At 58.5% G+C, this 19,140-nt stretch overlaps 1 protein-coding gene across 1 annotated transcript in view; it reads left to right on the top strand.

Annotated features, from left to right (window-relative positions):
• LOC129131134 (fibrillin-2) overlaps positions 1-19,140 on the top strand; it is a 75,440-nt gene that overhangs the window by 45,094 nt on the left and 11,206 nt on the right. Inside the window, exons 19-50 of the mRNA XM_054649908.2 lie at positions 252-371; positions 785-922; positions 1,175-1,225; positions 1,820-1,945; positions 2,732-2,959; positions 4,349-4,474; positions 5,371-5,499; positions 7,054-7,179; positions 7,603-7,728; positions 8,033-8,155; positions 8,376-8,501; positions 8,606-8,731; positions 9,084-9,206; positions 9,835-9,957; positions 10,944-11,069; positions 11,438-11,560; positions 11,839-11,961; positions 12,520-12,681; positions 13,098-13,166; positions 13,399-13,524; positions 13,809-13,934; positions 14,191-14,340; positions 14,625-14,696; positions 15,323-15,448; positions 15,742-15,867; positions 16,437-16,562; positions 17,080-17,196; positions 17,291-17,419; positions 17,799-17,918; positions 18,156-18,281; positions 18,360-18,512; positions 18,870-18,935. Coding sequence (XP_054505883.1) covers positions 252-371; positions 785-922; positions 1,175-1,225; positions 1,820-1,945; positions 2,732-2,959; positions 4,349-4,474; positions 5,371-5,499; positions 7,054-7,179; positions 7,603-7,728; positions 8,033-8,155; positions 8,376-8,501; positions 8,606-8,731; positions 9,084-9,206; positions 9,835-9,957; positions 10,944-11,069; positions 11,438-11,560; positions 11,839-11,961; positions 12,520-12,681; positions 13,098-13,166; positions 13,399-13,524; positions 13,809-13,934; positions 14,191-14,340; positions 14,625-14,696; positions 15,323-15,448; positions 15,742-15,867; positions 16,437-16,562; positions 17,080-17,196; positions 17,291-17,419; positions 17,799-17,918; positions 18,156-18,281; positions 18,360-18,512; positions 18,870-18,935 — 3,957 coding nt within the window. The remainder of the gene's footprint in view (positions 1-251; positions 372-784; positions 923-1,174; positions 1,226-1,819; positions 1,946-2,731; positions 2,960-4,348; positions 4,475-5,370; positions 5,500-7,053; positions 7,180-7,602; positions 7,729-8,032; positions 8,156-8,375; positions 8,502-8,605; positions 8,732-9,083; positions 9,207-9,834; positions 9,958-10,943; positions 11,070-11,437; positions 11,561-11,838; positions 11,962-12,519; positions 12,682-13,097; positions 13,167-13,398; positions 13,525-13,808; positions 13,935-14,190; positions 14,341-14,624; positions 14,697-15,322; positions 15,449-15,741; positions 15,868-16,436; positions 16,563-17,079; positions 17,197-17,290; positions 17,420-17,798; positions 17,919-18,155; positions 18,282-18,359; positions 18,513-18,869; positions 18,936-19,140) is intronic.

Consider the following 19,140-nt stretch of genomic DNA (forward strand, 5'->3'; position numbering starts at 1 on the left):
ATGGTTTTGTATTTTATGTTTATCTTATGTAATTTCTATATTACATACTTTATATATTGATATATAATATATTTTAATGCAGTTTGAATTTTATTTTTCTATTTAAAACCAGGTAAAAAACAATTTAAACCCACCATTCTTCACTCTCTGTGCTCTCACCTCCTCCAGTTTGTGTCCCCCCAGGGCTGTGTCCCTGTCACTGCCCCCAGTGACCTTTGTCCCCTTGTCCCCTTGTCCCTTTGTCCCCGCAGACATCAACGAGTGCACGTCCAACCCGTGTGTGAACGGGCTGTGCAGGAACAACGCCGGCTCCTTCGCCTGCGAGTGCTCCCCGGGCAGCAAACTGGACCCCAGTGGCACCATCTGTGTGGGTGAGCAGGGCCAGCTCCTGCCAGCCTGGGTGGCACTGCCAGTGTCACCCTGCAGCGTCACCTGGACTGGCACGGGGACAGGAATCCCACAGGGCAGGGATGGATGGGATGATGAGGGGGAATTCCTGGCTGGGAGGGTGTTGGGGGCCTGGGACGGATTTCCCAGAGCAGCTGTGGGTCCCTGGCAGCGTCCAAGGCCAGGCTGGAGCACCTTGGGACCAGGGAAGGTGTCCCCATGGCAGGGGTGGCACTGGAAGGGTTTTAGGGCTCTGGGTTGTGCTTGTAGCCACATCCTAAGGGATCAGTGACTCCCAGCAGTGGGGAGGGACAGCCCTGCCCAGCTGCCTCTCAGGGCTGCCAGCCCCGGGCTGGGGGCACGGGGCAGCCCCTGAGCCCCCGGTGTGTCCCTGCAGACAGCATGAAGGGCACCTGCTGGCTCAACATCCAGGACGGGCGCTGCGAGGTCAACATCAACGGGGCCACGCTGAAATCCGAGTGCTGTGCCACCCTGGGGGCAGCCTGGGGCAGCCCCTGCGAGCGCTGCGAGATCGGTGAGGCTCTGCCAGGCCCGGGCGTTCCCGAGGAAACGCTGGAGCGGGGATGGAGAGCAGGAACAGGGAGAAATCCCCACAGGGTGCTTGGGCACTGCCAGCGCTCTCAGGGGCACGGTGGGGTGGGTGGGGTGCTGTGGAGGGTCAGGAGTTGGGCTGGGTGATCCTGTGGGTCCCTCCCAGCTCTGGGTATTCCATGGTTCTGTGGGAGAGCTGGAAGGGTTTCCTTGCTGACATCCTTGTCCCTTGCAGACACCGCCTGTCCCCGGGGGTACGCCCGCATGAAGGGGGTCACCTGTGAAGGTAATGTGCTGCAGCGAGGGAAAACTGCTTTTCTTGGGAATGTGGTCACTGTTCTCCGGCCTCTCTGAGTCTTGGGGGGGATCTCCACTCTCTGGCCCTGTGTCTGTGTCTGTCTGTCTGTCCGTGTGTCTGTGCCCAGATCCTGGCTCTGTTTCTGCCCGGTTTTCATGGGTAAGTTGCCGTTTGGAGCCCGATGGGCAGCTCTGGGCTCCTCCCAGCTCCTCCAGGAGCCCCTTGAGGCCCCGCTGGCCGCGTCCCCGTGCCACCCCTCACCATCCCTGATATTTTTGATATTGTTATTAGGACTATTTATATTACATGTTTATATCTATAATTTATATATTTAGATTTATATATTTAGATGGAATATATAATATATATATATAAAAAAAATATATATATTATATATAATATATATAATATTATATATTATATATTATATATTATATATTATATATTATATATTATATATTATATATTATATGTATATATATTATATATTATATTTATATATACACACACATATATATATATACACATACATATATACATATATACATATATATATATATATATATCTGTGCCACCCCACAGACGTGAACGAGTGCGAGGTGTTCCCGGGCGTGTGCCCCAACGGGCGCTGCGTGAACTCGGCCGGCTCCTTCCGCTGCGAGTGCCCCGAGGGGCTGACCCTGGATGGCACTGCCAGGACCTGTGTGGGTAAGGACACCTCCTCCTCTGCCCGGATCCTGCCCTCCCGCTTGCCACCTCCCCACCAGGAATTCTTGGGAATTCAGTCATACCTGAAAGACCCCAAGAAAACCTCCCAGCCGAACCAGAGTTTCAGCTTTTATAGTTGCTTTCATAGTTTTTCAGGATATTTACATTTACTTAACAGACACATTCACTGCCCATTAGTGATAAAAAAGAAACAAAGTTCTCAATAGGTGAACAAGGAGCCACGTCATTCTGTGAGCCAGCTGGAGTCCCTGTCTTTTAACTTTCTCTCTCCCATCCCGTTGTCATGGGGGTAGCCTTGGCGTGGTGGTGTTGGCAGGGGTCTCAGAACGAGGGAAGAGATGAGAACCTTGACTCCATGTTTCAGGAGGTTGATTTATTATTTTATTATAAATATTATATTAAAAGAAGTCCAGGCCTGCAGGAGCTCTGGTGGTGCTGGGATGGAGCTTCCCCTCATAACAGGGGCTGCTCCTCGGGTTTCCCTGTGCCAGAGAAGCTTTAAGGCGATGGTGAAGGAAAGGAGTCGGTTCTGATGGAGGGTTTGGATCCAGAGCTTTATTCTGGCCAATCACTCAACACCTTCTGGAATTCCAGGACTGACAGACAGCGCTGGGAGGGGACAGAGAGGGGAAGGGAGAGGTGGCTGACCCACCTGGGAGGGAATGACCGCGGGAGGGACCGGATTTCTGAGGCAAACGCTGCCATCCCAGCGCACCGGGCAAGCCCGCGGTGGGCAGCAAACCCACGCGCGTGCTGTGTCCCCAGACGTGCGGGTGGAGCAGTGCTACATGCGCTGGGACGAGGACGAGTGCACGGAGCCGCTGCCCGGCAAGTTCCGCATGGACATGTGCTGCTGCTCCGTGGGCTCGGCCTGGGGCTCCGACTGCGAGGAGTGTCCCCGCGCCGGCTCTGCCGAGTTCAAGGCGCTGTGTCCCCGCGGGCCCGGCTTCGCCAACCGCGGCGACGTGCTCTCGGGACGGCCCTTCTACAAAGGTGAGTGCTGGAGTCACCAGTGTCACAGCTGGGACCTGCCTCGGCTTGCCTGGCCCCTGCTGCTGAACCAAACAGTGGCAACTGTGGCGTTTCACCCCACAGACACTTCTGGCTGGCTGGGTGTGTGGTGTTTCACCCCTGAGACACTTCTGGCTATCTGGATGTGTGGCATTTCACCCCACAGACACTTCTGGCTATCTGGATATGTGGTGTTTAACCCCTGAGACACTTCTGGCTGGCTGGGTGTGTGGTGTTTCACCCCACAGACACTTTTGGCTGGCTGGGTGTGTGGTGTTTCACCCCACAAACACTTCTGGCTATCTGGATGTGTGGTGTTTCACCCCACAGACACTTTTGGCTGGCTGGGTGTGTGGTGTTTCACCCCACAGACACTTTTGGCTATCTGGATGTGTGGTGTTTCACCCCACAGACACTTTTGCCCAACTAAAGCATTTCCTAGTCCCATTATAGGCGATAGAAAAGACACCATTGGTGTGATAGAGACTACGTACCGTAAGGGAAAGATGAAATAATAATGAAAACTTAAGCTATAAACAGCAAAGATCAAGCCTTGCACCTTTTTCATCATGGTCTAGCAAGAAAAACCAAGCAAAATGAATTTAAGTTTGCCATCCCAAAACCCAAGCGAGCTACTTATGAGCAGCTATAATTGAGTGAACCTGTCTCTGTGGCAAAAGAGTGGGATGACTTGTTAGTAGATGGATGTGTGGTGTTTCATCCCACAGACACTTTTGGCTGGCTGGGTGATGCAGTTGGCACTGCAGACAAGTCCAGGCCTGCAGGAGCTCTGGTGGTGCTGGGATGGAGCTTCCCCCCATAACAGGGGCTGCTCCTCAGGTTTCCCTCTGCCAGAGAAGCTTTAAGGCAACGGTGAAGGAAAGGAGTTGGTTCTGATGGAGGGTTTGGATCCAGAGCTTTATTCTGGCCTCTGAATGCAGCACCAGCTCCAACAGAACTCCCTGAGCCCGTGGCTGCTGCTCCTTTGAACCCCGGGGAGAGGGGAGGGAAGGGGCAGGGAGGCACCAAGCAGGGACAGGAGGGGAGGGACAAAGGGACAAAGGACACCTGCATGGCCCCAATGCCCCCCAGGGGTAGAGGGCATCCTTTGGATCTGCCAATCCCTTCTGGAATGCCAGGACTGACAGACAGTGCTGGCAGGGGTCAGGGTGGGGAAAGGAGAGGTGACACTGACACACCTGGGAGGGAATCTGCAGGGGAGGGACCCAGGTTCTGAGGTAAACCCTGAAATCACACTGCAGCCAGTGAGGAAGGGTGGTCAGGGCTGGTGCTTGAGCTGAGGGGGTTCTCAGGTGGAGCTGGGGGGGTTCATGGAGAGCCCCCCTGGCTGGATGTGTCTGATGCCCCCAGATGTGAACGAGTGCAAGGTGTTCTCCGGGCTCTGCACCCACGGCACCTGCAGGAACACCATCGGCAGCTTCAGGTGCATCTGCGGCAACGGCTTCGCTCTGGATGCTGAGGAGAGGAACTGCACAGGTGAGGGACCCCCCCTCCCCTCCCCGGGCTGTTGCTGCTGCCTTTGGGGGGCTCAGAGGGATGGGGGTGCCCAGAGGGGTCCCTGCCGTGGGGAGGAGCCAAGGGCAGGACCATGAGCAGGAGTGTCAGGGCCAGGGGGGACGGGGTTTGGAGCAGCCTGGGACAGTGGAAGGTGTCCCTGCCCATGGCAGGGCTGGCACTGGGGAGGATTTAAGGTCCCTCCAACCCAAACCATCCTGGAACTCCATGATTCCACAAGGCTCCTCCTGCCTGTGGGGTGAAGGCTCAGCCCTGCCCCGGGGAGCAGCAGAACTGCAGCCTCTCCAAGGAGGGGGAATTCCTTTGCCTGCTGGTCCCTGGTGAGCCTGCAGGCAGCCCAGCCCTGGCTCTGGCCCTGCTGGTGGCCTGTCCTGCCCCACTGCCTGTCCTTGTCCCCATGTTAGCGTTCAGGAACACATAATCACAGAATGATTACATGCAGGTGCTTTTATTGAAGAGCTCTGGGTGTCAGGGCTGCACAGACCCAAATCTGACCCAACATGGTTTCGAGCTGAACGTGTTTTATATTCTATTATTATATACCTTACATATTAATTATTAAACTTACACAGTTCTATTGTATACATTGATTTCACCCAAGCATGGATTTCTCGTGATCCCCCTCAAACCCCTAACGTAGTTTCTCATGATTCTTTAAACAATAATTATATCTAATCACATCTAACAATTACATCATTTATCACATACTGACAACACACGTGCAGCTTCACACGATCCAGCAAACACAAGGCCTAACATTTCCCAGGGCCTGCCTTTAACATTTTCCCTACTGAGCCTGACTTTCTTTCTAACTCCCTGACTTTCCTATGATTTTAAAATCCTCTCCTGTCACCCAGACATCGACGAGTGCCGCATCTCCCCGGACCTGTGTGGCCACGGCTCGTGCGTGAACACCCCGGGCAGCTTCGAGTGCGAGTGCTTCGAGGGCTACGAGAGCGGCTTCATGATGATGAAGAACTGCATGGGTGAGCAAGGCTGAGCCCCTGAGGGCACCTCCTGACCCTCCTGGGACAGGGCAGGGCCCTGGGGCAGGGCAGGGCACAGCCAGAGCTGCCCAGCTCCCCAAACACTGCACGGATCAATTCTCATTTCCATGAGGAGCTCTGGGACTCCCTGTGCCCTCTTCCACCTCTGGGACTCTCTGTGCCCCCTTCCACCCTCTCAGTTATAGGGGCTCCCTTCACCTGCCCTTTTAATCTCCCTTTATCCTCACACAGTTCCTTACAGCTCCTCCCGCCTGCCCAAGGCTTGTTTTTATTCTGTCAGAGTCTCATCTGTTTTCAATTGAATAATTTCTTGTTTGGAGCTTAAAAAAAAAATCCCATCAGTGACCTCAGTACCTCAGTTTGTCTCCAACAGCTCAGCCAGACTCCTGCTGTCCTCTAATTCCTGGCATTCCATGTTCCTGTCCTCTGTCCAGCCAGACTCACTTGTCTCACTGACCTGCTCTTAATATTCTGCTTTGGCTTGGACTTTCAAACCACTTCAAGCCATGATTCAACACCATTTATTTATTTTTCATGTTTTATTCCCTGTGCTCTTTAAAATAAATCACTGTCCCTGGCAGGGGCTTTGTCTTTTCCGCACAATTTGCAGCGTGGGTTTCCACAGCTCCCACTGATCCCCCTCCTCCTCCTGCTCCATTTCTGGGACCCTGGGAATGTCACAGTCCTCACCCATGACCTGCTGCCTTCTTGCAGTAGTCTGATTTCTAATCTTTATAGAAGGATATAAATTTCATTGTTCTTTTTTGAAATTTAATGCTCACTCTTACTTGTCCAATTCCACTTTATCCTTTTTTTTCTGGGTGACAGGGAGCTGAGTCATCTCACCCCAAAGGGGGTGGTGACGTTTTGTCATTGCCTGTGGTCAAGGATTAACTTCTTCCCACCTGTGTTCGGCCAAAGAATTTGGCTTCAGCCTCCTGAGGGAGGAATTCTTTGCAACCTGGGGCAGGGGACAGCACCAGCAGTGAAAATGCAGCCTGGGATTCACCAGGAGCAGGCTCCCACTGATCTGGGGGTGTTTGGTAGGGACCTGTCACCCCCATTTTCTGGTGTATCCCAGCCCTCTTTACGTGAACATCTCATCAGTGTTTTTGTCAAGTCAGGGAAAATAACCTGTTCTTAATTTCAATGCTGGAGTCAGGAAAATAAACATGAGAGGAAAATGAGGGTTTTTTAAATATATCCAGCCTCAGTCCCTTTCTCTGCTGTCACTGAGGGGCTCTTGGGTTCTGCTGAGGTCGAGGCACGAGCTCAGATTTCCCAACATTCAGACTCCAACCAGGAGAGACTACTGGAACCAAGCCCAGCTTTCCCTGTCCTGTTACCTGTGTGATATTCCCTGTTCTGGGATCCAAGCCCAGCTTTCCCTGTCCTGTTAACCCTGTGATATTCCCTGTCCTGGGATCCAAGCCCTGCACTCCCTGCCCTGTTAACCCTGTGTTATTCCCCGTTCTGGGATGCTCCCCCAGTGGAGAAGCCTCTGGAAGGGACCAATCCCATTTTCCCGTGCAGACATCAACGAGTGCGAGCGGGACCCGCTGCTGTGCCGGGGCGGGATCTGCATGAACACCGACGGCAGCTTCGAGTGCATCTGCCCCCCTGGGCACGAGCTGACAGCAGAGGGCAACACCTGCATTGGTGAGGGGCACAGCAGGGAAACCCCACAGGCAGAGCTCCTGCAGGGCTGGGGGTGTCTCCTTCCCATCCCGCACATCCCATCCCTGGAGGTGGCCAAGGGCTTGGAGCAGCCTGGGCTGGGGGAAGGTGTCCCTGCCCGTGTCCCTGCCCGTGTCCCTGCCCATGGATGATCCTTAAGGTCCCTCCCATCCAAATCCTTCTGTGCTTCCATGATAAGTGTGTCCAGCTCATCCCAGAGGAGCTCATTCCAAGACCAAGAGCTCATCCAGACCAAGCTCATTCCCAGCGCTTTGTTGCATTGGTGTTGTTCATTTTGCTGCTCCCTTTGACCAGTGGGAAAAAATTCAGTTTGGGCACCAGACGATGGCCTGGGCATGGCCTGAGCAGGGCTGGCTGCTCCAAGTAGTGCTCTTGTCCCCTCAGACATCAACGAGTGCTCCCTCAGTGACAACCTCTGTCGCAACGGGCGCTGCGTCAACGTCATCGGCACCTACCAGTGCTCCTGCGACTCGGGCTTCCAGGCCACCCCGGACAGGCAGGGCTGTGTGGGTGAGTGCTCCTCCAAAGGGTCCTTCCAGAGCCCTGGCATGAGCCCAGAACCCTCCCGGGCTCGTGGGCGTTGTGTTCAGAGGGTAAAGCAAATGTCCTGGATGAGTGGCAGCCAAATCTGTGCTGCTGGCACTGGGCTGTGAGGGCACTGCCAGGGGCTGGGCAGAAGGAATGAGGTGTTCTCTTGTGGCTGGGGGAGATTTGTGTCCTCTTCTCCCACCCAAACTGCTGCTTGGGCCCTCGTCTGTGCAGGGCTGGGTCCCCGTGGGTCCCTCCCGGCTCAGGGTGCTGTGGTTGTCCCCAGACATCGACGAGTGCACCATCACCAACGGGGGCTGTGACACCCACTGCTCCAACTCCGAGGGCAGCTACGAGTGCAGCTGCAGTGAAGGCTATGCCCTGATGCCAGACAAGAGGTCCTGTGCAGGTCAGTGCCCACCTTGGCTCTTGCAGGTGCTGCCCCAGGGACCTTCTGTGTCCCCCACAGCTGGCTCCAGGATGAGGGGTCTCATTTTTAAGTCCCTTCCAGAGATGGATGGTTTTTCTTTGCACTGCCACATCCAGCTGCTCACAATTTGGGATTTCCTCCTTCCCCCTGGTGCTCCAGCACTCCCTGTGTTCACCTTGGCATGGTCTCCTCTCTGCAGATATTGATGAGTGTGAGGACAACCCCGAGATCTGCGACGGGGGGCAGTGCACCAACATCCCCGGCGAGTACCGCTGCCTCTGCTTCGACGGCTTCATGGCATCCCTGGACATGAAGACCTGCATTGGTGAGGCCCTGGCTGCGCCCTGGCCGTGTCCCAGCTCTGCCTCCTGTCCCCAGAGCCACACTGGGGGGTCCTCGGGGTGTCCCATGGGTGCTTTTGTCCTGCAGATGTGAACGAGTGCGACCTCAACCCCAACATCTGCCTGCACGGCGAGTGTGAGAACACCAAGGGCTCCTTCATCTGCCACTGCCAGCTGGGCTACTTCGTCAAGAAGGGAACCACAGGGTGCACAGGTGGGAGCTCAGCACGCCTGGAGCTGGGGCTGCCAGTGAGAAAAAACAAGAAACCCCTCCCAGAGCTGCCCTGGAGAGAGCCCCAGCCCGGGGTGCTGTGTGGGGGATGCTGTGGGATGTGCTGGGCAGGCACAGAGCGCCAGGACCCACCTGTTCCCAGGTGATGGCCAAGCCAGGAGCCTGCCCTTCCTCCTGCACGTTTGCCAGGGCTGAGCTCCTCAGCTGCAGGGTCCAAGCCCAGGCAGCCTCTCCCCCAAAGCCCTGGGAGCTGTGGGAGTGGGATCAGCCCAGGCTCAGCCCTGCTGTGCTGGGGGAGCTGAGCTGGGCCAACCCTGGTGTCCTTGCTCTGCAGACATCGACGAGTGTGAGATTGGGGCCCACAACTGTGACATGCACGCCTCCTGCATCAACGTCCCCGGCAGCTTCAAGTGCAAGTGTCGCTCAGGCTGGCTCGGGGACGGGCTCAAGTGCAACGGTGAGTGCTCAGCAGGGCAGGGCCAGCCCTCTGCAGGTGCTCTGCAGGCACCTGGGGAGGCTGGGCTGGGATGGAGGGGTTCAGCCTGCAGAAAAGGAGGCTCAGAGGGGACCTGCACAGCTCCCTGACAGGAGGGGGCAGCTGGGGGGTCAGGCTCTGCTCCCAGGGGACAACAGGACAAGTGGGAATGGCCTCAGGCTGGGCCACCAGGGGGGGGTTTAGGTGGGATATTGGGAAAATGCCTTCATGCAATGTCCAGCCCTGGCCCAGTCTCCATCCCTGAGGGATTTAAAGCCATGCAGATGTGGTGGTTGGTGACATGGTCAGTGGCTTGGCAGTGTCCTGGTGATGGCCGTAGAGGCTCTCAGGGATGTGCTGAAGCCTCCAGACAATCTCCTGGGCCATTTGTGTGCCCCTGTAGCTGCTCAGGCTCAGGGCAAAGCCACGAAAATGCCAGGCTGGACAGGGCTTGGTGGAAGGTGTCCCTGGAGGTGGAACTGGATGATCCTTAAGGTCCTTCCCACCCAAACCACTCTGTGCTTCCGTAAGAGAGTCCAGCTCATCCAGGAGCCCAAGCTCATTCCAGATTAGCCAGGCCAGGCACTGACAGGCTGTTATCCATGCCCAGACCTGGATGAGTGTGCAACCGAGGAGCACAAGTGCAACCTGAACGCCAACTGTGTGAACACACCCGGCTCCTACCGCTGCGCCTGCCGCGACGGCTTCAACGGCGATGGCTTCTCCTGCTCAGGTGAGCCCAGGGCTGGCACAGCAGCAGGGCTGGGACAGACCCCAGCCCCTGTCCGGGTTTGAACAGACAAGTTCTGAATGCTAAGGAAGGCAGCAGCCTCCCCTCCCTCCGAATTGTTGTAATTCTGAAATTAAGGGGCGCTCGGGTAAAGATGTGGGAATAGGAATGACAGTTCTGCACTAGGGAAATTAAAAATACAAATGCAATAGTACAAACAAACCACTGACAGTGTCAGAATAGGAGCTGCCCCCCTGTGTGTCAGGGAGGTGGCACAGCCCCATCCCATGCAGTGCCAGCTGTGGTTCTGCTGGAGCAGGGATCCTGCACAAGGGGGGAGTTTTCCTCTGCAGCTCCAGGGCTCCTGGAGATGGGCCTGGGCTCCCTCTGGCAATGCAGGGCAGCAGAAGCTGCTCCTCTGGGAATGCACTGGGCAAAGGCTGCTGTGCTGGTCCCAAACCTCAGATTGTATCCAGGTAGGAATGCTTGGCTCCTCCCCTGGGCGGAGCTTATCCCCATGGGATGATGGGATTTTATTTGTATTTAACACTCAATGGCCCATTAACAGAAGATAATTAATAATTAATGGCCCATTAACTGAAGATATCTCCTGGAGGGAGGATTGGTTGTGGAAGAGATAAAGGAAACTGCCCAATGAACAGAAGATAACTGCCCCAGCTCTGACAGATGTCAATAGAATACACCCATTACCTTCCAATCCAGGACAGTCCCTCTGAGCCACCAGCCTTGCTGGGTTCTGCCTTGGCTGGGGTCCCCCAGAGCACAGCCTGGTCTGTGCCTTGCCTGGGGTTCCCCAAAGCACAGCCTGGTCTGTGCCACCTGCAGCAGGGATCCAGCACCTCCTCACAGGTGTCAGGGGAGGCTCAGGGCCATGGCAGGAGCTGCAGCCTCCCAGCCGTGGGTGGGCACACTGCTGGGGTCCCTGGGCTGGCTGAGGGCAGCCCCCAGCCCCATGTCCCTCCCTGCAGACGTGGATGAGTGTGCAGACAATGTGAACCTGTGTGAGAACGGGCAGTGCCTCAACGCGCCCGGCGGGTACCGCTGCGAGTGCGAGATGGGCTTCAACCCCACCGAGGACAGCAAGGCCTGCCAGGGTGAGTGCCCGGGCCCTGACCCCCTCCTGGCCCTCTCTGGCTCCTCCTGGTCCATGAGCCAGCCCCCAGCACCTGCTGGTGCCAGGCTCCTGAGGTGCCACCTCTGCCACTGGCGGCGGTTGGTCCCCAGCCTTCAGAGAGCTTGGGCTGAGCCTGGATTCCTGCAAAATGGAAAACCAGGAGAAAAGGGGTGAGGGGAGAGAGTGGGAGAGGGTGGGGGGTTCCAGCTCCCCCAGGAGTTTGTCCCAAATGGCACCAGGGCCATCCTGGGGTGGGTTGGTCACAGCTGGGCAGGAGGTGGGAGCAGGAGCAGCCTGTCCTGGCCCTCAGCCTGCCACAGCCTGTCCCCAGCTGTCCCTGTTTTGCAGACATTGATGAATGCACCTTCCAGAACATCTGTGTCTTTGGCACCTGCCAGAACCTGCCCGGGATGTTCCGCTGTGCCTGCGACGATGGATATGAGCTGGACAGGAGTGGGGGCAACTGCACAGGTCAGGGCTCCTGGCTCCCTGCTCTGGGCTCTGCTGGCCCCATCCATGGCAGCCTGAAACCAGCCCATGGTCCCTGTGGTGCCTTTGCTGCTGGGGTGGCCAGGGGGGACAGCTGAGTGTGGCTCTGCTCCTCCTCTGGGCAGGGAGCTGGGGGTGGCACAGGGCAAGGGATGCTCTGGAGGGGGCACCCTGGGGTGGGGACACAGAGCTGGGGCTGGGCTGGGCTTTCCTGGCAGCGCTCACCTTCATCTTCAGTGTCCATCTGTCCGTCCTTTCAGACATCAACGAGTGTGCAGACCCTGTGAACTGCATCAACGGGCTCTGTGTCAACACCCCGGGCAGCTACCTGTGCAACTGCCCCCAGGACTTCGAGCTGAACCCCACGGGGGTGGGCTGTGTGGGTGAGTGGGACCCCACCCAGACCCACCCTGGGGATCCTTCTTGCTGGTCCTGTGTGGCTGGAACTGGACACAACGAGGGTGGCTGTCCCTGCCTGGCTGTCCCCCAGGGGTTTAACCCTGCAGCAGCAGCAGAACCCACGCCCTGTTGGGTGTGTCCCACCTGGGGTCACTGTCACTGCACTCTTGTTGCTGCCACGTTGCTCCAGGGCAGCTCTGGAGCTGTTTTATTCCCTGGCAGTGCCCCAGGCCGGGTTGGATGGTGCTTGGAGCAGCCTGGCACAGTGGAAGGTGTCCCTGCCCATGGCCAGGATGATCCTTCAGGTCCTTTCAGCCCAAACCATTTTGGATTCCATGATCCCACACAGCTCCCAGCCCCAGTAACCCCCAGTTTTTCCTTATCCCTGGAAGATTTCCCATTCCTTTGCAGGGTGTGGAGCAGGGTCACCTTTAAGGTCCCCTCCATCCCAAACCATTCCACAATTCCACGATTCCATCCCTCCTGCACCCCCAAGCTCTCCAGGAGAGGTTTCTTTGCTCAGCAGCCCTGTGTCTGTGCAGATACCCGGGTTGGGAATTGCTTCCTGGACACGCAGGACCGAGGGGATGGGGGCATCTCCTGCAGCGCTGAGATCGGCGTGGGGGTCACCAGGGCCTCCTGCTGCTGCTCCCTGGGCCGTGCCTGGGGCAACCCCTGCGAGCTCTGCCCTCCAGCCAACACCAGTGAGTGGGGAACAGCTCGGCATGGACACGGGGAGGAAGGAGGGAAGAAGAGGGGCAGGGTCGCTCCCTGATGGATCCTCAGCCCCGGACTGGAGGTGCTGAGTTTGGGATTTGCTGCTCCCCCCGGGGCAGGGCAGAGGTGAAGTGGGGTGGGACAGGCCAGGCTGTTGTGTCTGGGGGGCGCAGGTTGGGATCTTTCCTTCCCAGTGGGCTGGGGAGGGAATGTGGAATCCGCCCCTGGAAGGGAGGGCAGGCTGTGGGATGGCTCAGCAGGCGATGGGGATGGAGCTGCCCCATCCAGCCCTGGCCACAGCCCCGTGGCTGTTCCTGCTGGGCTTCTCCTGGCTCTCCCCACCCTCCTGCTTCAGGGGAGCCCCTCAGCCCCCTCAGCTCCCCCTGCCTGCCTTTCTCCACAGCTGAGTACAAGACCTTGTGCCCTGGGGGAGAAGGGTTCCGGCCCAACCCCATCACTGTCATCCTGGAGGGTGAGTTATCCCTGTTCCCACAGCCCTTCCTGAGGGATGGGGTGCTGGGGGACCCCGGGGCTGTGGGGACACTCTGTGCCATGGCACTGGGTGCCCACTGACCCCCAGGTGATGGACACAAAGTGTGGCTCTCCTTGGCCATGCAGAGCAGGGCTGGGTGTGGTGGGCTGAGCTCTCTGCAGCTGGGGGCTGGCACAGGCAGTGAAAATGTCCCACTGCTGTCCCTCCTCAGACATTGACGAGTGCCAGGAGCTGCCAGGGCTGTGCCAGGGCGGGAATTGTGTCAACACCTTCGGCAGCTTCCAGTGCGAGTGTCCCCTGGGCTACTACCTCAACGAGGACACCCGGATCTGCGAGGGTACCGGGGACAGGGGCTGGGGACCGGGGTGGCACCTGCTCCAGGGGCTGGGGACACAGGGGTGGCACCCTGTGTGTGTGCCCAGGTGCTGACCGTGTGTGCCAGCTGCCCCAGGAATGGGTGGGAGCGTCCCTTCCCCTTTCCTTTCCAGATTCCCTCATCACCAACCTGTCCCCAGCCTGGTCCCTGTGCCAAACCCACCCATCCCTCGTGCCAAGCCTACCCCCACCCCACCTGTGCCCTTCTCCACCCGTGCCCAGTGCTCTGAGTCCTTCCTCCCACAGACATTGACGAGTGCTCTGCCCACATCGGGATCTGTGGCCCTGGCACCTGCTACAACACCCTGGGCAACTACACCTGCGTGTGCCCACCTGAGTACATGCAGGTCAACGGGGGAAACAACTGCATGGGTACGGCTCTGGGTCCTCTGGATTCCTGGGGAGGGCTCAAATCCATGGGGAATGGTCCAGATCTCTGGGGAGGGGGCTGTGCCAAGGGGATGGAGCAGAAGTGCTGGAAACAGGGGCTGGGATTGAGAGCTGGATGTGGCACTCGGGGCTCTGCTCTGCGTGATAGCTTGGGCTCCATTTGGAGGTCTCTCCTGCCATTCCTGGGGCTGGCAGTGCCACTCCCAGGGCTGTCCCAAGCCTGGCACTGCCACTGCAGACATGAGGAAGAGCGTTTGCTACCGCAACTACAACGACACCTGCGAGAACGAGCTGTCCTTCAACATGACCAAGAAGATGTGCTGCTGCTCCTACAACATTGGCAAGGCCTGGAACAAACCCTGCGAGCCCTGTCCCACCCCTGCCAGCCGTAAGTGCCCTCACAGGGTCCCTGTCCCACCCCTAAGTGCCCCCACAGGGTCCCTGTCCCACCCCTGCCCACCACAACCCTTCCCATGTGACCCCTGTCCCATCAATTTTCCCACTTTCCCGTTAAATTTGGGGCATGGGCACCAACAAGTGAATGGGGAGGAAGGAGAGCACTCTGGGGGTGACTCCCAGCACAGTGGGGAGCCCCTGGTTCCTCTCAGAGCCCAATTCCAGCACTCTTGCCCCTCCCTGGGCACTGCCATGACCTCGGCGTTCCCTTTCCAGCTGAGTACCAGATCCTGTGCGGGAACCAAGCCCCTGGGTTCATCATTGACATCCACACAGGGAAGCCCATTGGTGAGTAAATCCTGCATCCCACGGGGCCAGGGCTGCTCCTGTCCCATGGGAGCTTCTTAGGGAGTGAAAGGTTGGGGCAAGGAGAAGAGGGTTGGCAATGCCAGGGACTGAAGAGCTGGGAGATGAGTTAATCTTCTCTTCCTGGGAAGGAAGTGCAACAGAGGGAATTGGTGGTGGGTTGTGCTGGGACCCCAGAGCCATCCCAATATTCCAGTGACCCCCTGGGCTCCCCATTTCCAGCCTGGTCCCAGAGCTGAGCTGTTACTGCAGGGACACACTCAGAGCAAGCAGGGGCCATGTCCTGGGTGGAGCTTTCCCAAAATGCTGATGGTGTCGAGCATTCCTGGGATGCAGGGATGGGATGTTGATATTGTGGATCATTCCTGGGGTGCAGAGGGGGAGATGCTGATGCTGTGGAGGATTCCCAGGATTCAGGGATGGGATGCTGATGCTGTGGAGCATTCCTGGGATGCAGAGGGGGAGATGCTGATGTTGTGGAGCATTCCCAGGATGCAGGGGTGGGATGCTGATGCTGTGGAGCATTCCCAGGATGCAGGGGTGGGATGCTGATGTTGTGGAGGATTCCTGGGATGCCAGGGTGGGATGCTGATGTTGCACTGATGCAGATATCGATGAGTGCAGTGAGATCCCGGCCATCTGCACCAACGGCGTCTGCATCAACCAGATCGGGAGCTTCCGCTGTGAGTGCCCCATCGGCTTCAGCTACAACAACATCCTGCTCATCTGTGAAGGTACTGCGGGAATTCCGGGGCATTCTGGCTCTTCCTGCCCCGGGGGCAGCTCATCCCCGCAGGAATTCCGGCTCCTCCCTCCCTGGGACGCTGCCACGGGGCTATGGCAGCTCCAGGGGGGGATTTTCGGGGTGTCCTGCCCAGCACTGGGAGTTGCACTCCCTGATCCCCGTGCTCCTTCCCGAGCTGTCCCGCCGGGATCAGCGATCCCAGCCCCGCTCAGCCGTTCCTGGGATGCCCCCTGGGATGTTCCCAGTGCCACGGCGGTGTCCCCGTGCCCTCTGTCCCCACAGACATTGACGAGTGCAGCAGTGGGGAGACGCTGTGCCAGCGGCACGCCGAGTGCGTCAACATCCCCGGCAGCTTCCGCTGCGAGTGCGCCACGGGGTACCGGCTGTCCCCGGGGGGAGCCTGCGTGGGTAAGGACACAGCTGGGAACACACCTGGGAGACACCTGGGAAACATCTGGGAAACACCTGGGAAACACTGGGGATATACCTGGGAAACACCTGGGAAACACCGGGATACACCTGGGATACACCGGGATACACCTGGGAAACACGTGGGAAACACCAGGGATACACTGGGGATACACCTGGGAAACACACCTGGGATACACCTGGGAAACACACCTGGGACACCCCTGGGATACACCTGGAAACATATGGGAAACACCAGGGATACACCTGGGAAACACCTGGGAAACACTGGGGATATACCTGGGAAACACCTGGGAAACACCGGGATACACCTGGGATACACCGGGATACACCTGGGAAACACACCTGGGAAACACCTGGGAAACACCTGGGACACACCTGAGCACACACCTGAGCACACACCTGAGCACACCCCCCTTTTTCGGGGGTGACAGCACAGAAATCTCATTGTCTCTCAAGTCACCTGTTCCAGAACCGTGAGCGGGGCTCTGCTCTCCCCACCTGTCCCCTCCCTGCCCCTCACCTGCACCCCCTGGGCTCCATTCCAGGTCGCAATGAGTGCCAGGAGATCCCCAACGTGTGCAGCCACGGGGACTGCGTGGACACCGAGGGCAGCTACGTCTGCATCTGCCACAACGGCTTCAAGGCCACCGGGGAGCAGACCATGTGCATGGGTCAGTGTCACACCCCCCAGTCAGTGTCACATCCCCTGGGTCAGTGTCACCCACCCCAGGTCAGTGTCACCCATCCTGGGTCAGTGTCACATCCCCTGGGTCAGTGTCACACCCCCTGGGTCAGTGCCACATCCCCTGGGTCAGTGTCACCCACCCCGGGTCAGTGTCACCCACCCCAGGTGAGTGTCACACCCCCTGGGTCAGTGTCATTCCCCTGGTCAGTGCCTCCCCAGGGGGACACAAGTCCCTGACACTCCAGGGTTCTGCCAGGGACAGCTGAGTGTCCTGCCAGGCTGTCCCTGTGCCCTGCAGCCCTGCAGCTTGTCCCCAGTCAGTCTGTCCCTGTGTCCTGTAGCCTGTCCCCAGCCTGTCCCCAGTCTGTCCCTGTGCCCTGCAGCCTGTCCCCAGCCTGTCCCCAGGCTGTCCCTGTGCCCTGCAGCCTGTCCCCAGCCTGTCCCCAGTCCGTCCCTGTGCCCTGCAGCCCCCTGGCCTCTCAGGTGTGTCCCTGTCCCTGCAGACATTGACGAGTGTGACCGGCAGCCCTGCGGCAACGGCACCTGCAAGAACACCGTGGGCTCCTACAACTGCCTGTGCTTCCCTGGCTTCGAGCTCACCCACAACAACGACTGCATGGGTGAGTGCCCGAGCCCTGGGGACACCCCTGGGGCCAGCCCTGCTGGCTGTGTGTGCCACAGGTGACACCTGGCGCTCTCGCTGTGGCTCTGCAGACGTGGACGAGTGCTCGTCGCTGGTGGGGCAGGTGTGCAGGAACGGGCAGTGCATCAACAGCGTGGGCTCCTTCCAGTGCCTGTGCCAGGAGGGCTACGACCGCACCCCTGACGGCAAGAACTGTGTGGGTGAGTGCCCACCCCAGTGTCCAGGCTCCTCTGGCCTGCCTGGTGCTGCCCATGTGGTCCCCGAGCTGGTCCCAGCACTTCCATTCTCCAGAAGCACCCAAAAGTCCCCTGGAAGCAAAGTCTGCTCATTGAGATGCCCATGGAGAGCTGGACTGGTGCCTCCCTGCCTCCATCTCCCTCCAGGCCTGTCCCTCTGCGTGCAGGCAGCGGGAGGAACATCCTGTCCATGCCCCAGAGTCCTACCAGAGATGCCCTGGGATCCATCCTGGAAATATTTCCCCCGTTCCCTGTCACCTTTGGGGCAAAGCAGGGCCTGGTGCAGCCTGAGGTGCTCAGAGCAGAGCCCAGACCCCACCCCTGGCTGTTTTCCCCTCTCCAGACATCAACGAGTGTGTGAGCCTGCCCGGGACCTGCTCCCCAGGCACCTGCCAGAACCTGGAGGGCTCCTTCCGCTGCATCTGCCCCCCTGGCTACGAGGTGCAGAACGACAACTGCATTGGTAAGGCCAGCCCTGTGCCCCATCACAGCCCCTGCACACCCCAGCCTGTCCTTCCCGAGGGTCAGCACCCCCAGATTCCTGCTGGGAGCCAGCAAGCCCAGCCCTGGTGGCACAGGAGGCTCCGGGGGCGTTGCTGTGCCCATTCTCCCTGCAGGAGGGCTGTGGGGTGGGGCAGGGGTGGTGTCCACCCCCCTCACCTGCTCTAACGAGCCCTGGCTGTGTCCCTGCTGCTCCCAGACATCAACGAGTGCGAGGAGGAGCCCAACATCTGCCTCTTTGGGACGTGCACCAACACCCCCGGCAGCTTCCAGTGCGTGTGTCCGCCGGGCTTCGTGCTGTCCGACAACGGCCGCCGCTGCTTCGGTCAGTGCCCAGCTCCTGGAATCCCTGCAGAGTTCCCGGGAATCTCCCTGACCTTGGCATGTCCCCATCCTCCCCCAGACACTCGCCAGAGCTTCTGCTTCACGCGCTTCGACAACGGGAAGTGCTCGGTGCCCAAGGCCTTCAACACCACCAAGGCTCGGTGCTGCTGCAGCAAAATGCCCGGGGAGGGCTGGGGAGACCCCTGCGAGCTGTGCCCACAGGAGGGCAACGGTAGGGAGGGGACAGGGACAGGGGTGTCCCCAGGGGAGAGGTGGGAGGGTCCCCTGGGGAGCAGTGGTGGGTGTGTCCCCATGGAGAGATGGGTGTGTCCCCATGGGAGAGGGATGGGTGTGTCCCCATGGGAGAGGGATGGGTGTGGCCCCATGGGAGAGGAATGGGTGTGTCCCCATGGAGACATGGGTGTGTCCCCATGAAGACATGGGTGTGTCCCCATGGGACCAGTGGTGGCTGTGTCTCCATGCTACTTCCAGAAACCTTCCAAGCCTGTTTCAGCTGCTGGGAGCAGAATCCCATCAGCACATCCACTTTCCTTTCTCTTTCCACTCCCATTTTCCTGCTCTCTTCCAGTTGCCTTCCAGGAGCTGTGTCCCTATGGCCACGGGGCCATCCCAGGCCCAGGTGACACCCGGGAAGGTGAGGCTGTGTGGAGGGACGAGCAAAAGTTTGGGCTGGAGGTTGTTGCCTGGAATTGATGAGTCCTGGGCTGCTGGAGAGCAGGGTGGGATCCTGGGGGGACACACAGGACTGGGCACCCCCAAACCCCCCAAACTGCTCACCAGGGCTTCATCCCTCAGCTCTGGAGAGGGAACACCTAAATGCTGAGGGGACAGGGCTGTTT

The sequence above is a fragment of the Agelaius phoeniceus genome, chromosome 29 (assembly GCF_051311805.1).
Source record: "Agelaius phoeniceus isolate bAgePho1 chromosome 29, bAgePho1.hap1, whole genome shotgun sequence".
Lineage (NCBI taxonomy): Eukaryota > Metazoa > Chordata > Aves > Passeriformes > Icteridae > Agelaius > Agelaius phoeniceus.